The following is a 2,349-nucleotide window of genomic DNA, read 5'->3' as shown; positions in this document are numbered from 1 at the left end:
TTAAACTAAAATATAAATCTTGTTATTAGTATATATATCTTAATATCGAGATTAATAGATGATATTTTCTGTAAGTATTATGGGTATTAGTAAGATCAATTGAGATATCAATACCAACATCCTCCAAATTACATTATAAATATCACGATTGATATACTAATGTACAGATGACCCTAATAGCTCTTCTATAGAATTAACGATGTAAACTACCAACCACATTGTTTCAATCGATAATCGATAATTTCTTCTCTACTACGTACCAAATCCCAAAAACAAAACACAAACACAAATCATAAAAGAATTTGGATTTGTGAATAATTAGGTAACATTGTCGGCATATTGGGTTGGATATTAATGGACCCCAAAAAAATGGTTACACCCAACAAATAAAAAAAAAAAAAAAAAACTTTCAAAGGTCCTTAAAAAGGTGTCCATAAACCTTCATGATAAACACCCACCAACTACACTATCTTCAAAATCTCTTAATTATTAAACTTTCTTCTCCAAAATTCATCCTTTTTTTTTTATATCACAAATCTCAAGAAGAATAATAATCCGATGTGGCGGTTGGCGGCGGCGGTGAGAAGAAACCTCCACAACATAAGGAAGAGCCCACGAGTGGCAGATGAAAGCATGTACGGCGGCGCCGGTGGAGGCGGAGTTGACGGCGGCGGAAGGGTGGCGGCGGTGGTCGACGGCGACCGGAGAGAAGGAAATTCATATGGGTTTTCAATGATTTATAGTCTTCTTCGAACCCCATTTTCGATTTTGTCTTGCTTTTCTCAACCACATGTAAACGGCGTCGACGGGATGTGGGTCTCCGGCGAGTTTCCAAGAATCTCGGAAGTTAATCATCTTATGGTAAGCGACAGCATGAGATATGCAATCTTAATGTAAATTAATGGATTTATTCTGTAGTAATTTCGATTTGGATCTGGTTTTCAAAGACACAAATCGAATGCTATAGAATTATTAATAATTGTTATAGAGCCATTATTAATTGGGTCAATATACTTTGGATTTGAATTTTTCCTTTTTTTTTTCCCCTCTTTTGAGTTAGAATATTGTATAACAAATTGTGGAGGTGGAAAGGTTACTATTGAGTTACGCTCGAATTGACTGTTTGAATTCGACTTGAGTGATCAAATTTATATATATATATATATATGTTCTTGTATAAAATAATGTATTAGTTCACAAATTAATTTGTATCTTTTACTTTTATTTTGAATTAGAAGTACATATCGACTCAAACCATAAACCTAAAGTTCATAGAGTATATTCTTGTGATTGAGAATGTTGTCAACAGTTTGTTTTCTTAATCATATTTTTCCAAAGAATAAAGTGGCATATGCTTTTTTTTGCTTTACCATCCTTTTAAAGATGTTCTTTGATTTGGAAATATATATTTTTTTTAATATAACTTTCTCTCTTCATTTTTGGTGAAACGTTTGGAGAGTAATTTGGTTACGTTCCCGTTAGACTTGTTCTTTCTCGAATGATAAATGACAATAACATTCTAATTTAGAGAAAAAATGGGGGAAAGAAATGAGGAAGTTCTTAGGTGTTATATTGAAAGTAGATCCAATTGATAAGTTGAAGAGGTAAATGAGGAAGTTTTTAGGGGTTATTCAGTCCATATAATAATTAGGTGGAAAAAAAAAAGAAAATAAAAGAGAGTCAACACCCTCCAACATTGGTTATAATGGGGGCTAATGTGCACTTGAGTAGTGGTGGAGTAGTGGTAGTGACTAGTGACTACTACTCTTCTCTTTATACAATGTAACTATCTTTTTTTTTTCCCTCAATTGAATCTTATGATTATTATTCTCTCAACTTCTCAATATTATTCCTCACTATGCATGTTGTGGGATGGATTCCTTTTCATTTTTGGGGTTTGGTCTATTTTTTTTTATTCATGCCCCACAATGAGAAGATTTTTTTTCTTTGTTTATTAAACTAAACCCTTATTTGGTGGTGTGTTTCTCTAAGCTAATTGTTTGGCCAATAAACCATATCTAGAGATTTCCATAAGAGAATCTTTGGTTCTCTATTTGGATTAATAATAAAAGAAATTTCAATTTGTGTAGGCTTGAGTTTTTGTTTTTAAAATTTATATAAATTTGTAAAGGTTGATGGTGTAGTCTAAAAAATAAGTTTATGCTTTTTTTTTTTTTTTTCCAAAGGAAAACAATGAAAAGGGCTTCATTACAAAAAAAATAATCTTAATAATAATAATAAATACAAAGGAGAGATTAGAGAAAAGCCTTTCAACTAAGAGTTTTTGAAATTTTTTGTTTACTCCATTTAGAGAATTGGTGAATTCAGTAGCACGTGGAAATAAATTAT

The 2,349-nt window shown here is 31.6% G+C and overlaps 1 protein-coding gene across 1 annotated transcript; it reads left to right on the top strand.

Moving 5' to 3' along the window:
* The first annotated feature begins 423 nt into the window (after positions 1-423).
* LOC120078235 lies at positions 424-1,182 on the top strand. Its single transcript, XM_039032457.1, has one exon. It carries the CDS (start codon positions 559-561, stop codon positions 895-897), a length of 339 nt encoding a protein of 112 aa, XP_038888385.1. The 5' UTR covers positions 424-558; the 3' UTR covers positions 898-1,182.
* The last annotated feature ends 1,167 nt before the right edge of the window (positions 1,183-2,349 follow it).

Source organism: Benincasa hispida, chromosome 5 (assembly GCF_009727055.1).
Source record: "Benincasa hispida cultivar B227 chromosome 5, ASM972705v1, whole genome shotgun sequence".
NCBI lineage: Eukaryota > Viridiplantae > Streptophyta > Magnoliopsida > Cucurbitales > Cucurbitaceae > Benincasa > Benincasa hispida.
This window is presented reverse-complemented; position numbering and strand designations above follow the sequence as displayed.

Bases quoted from the DNA above. Each gene is read 5' to 3' on its own strand.
- LOC120078235 (XM_039032457.1), top strand. From the start codon at position 559: ATGTGGCGGTTGGCGGCGGCGGTGAGAAGAAACCTCCACAACATAAGG.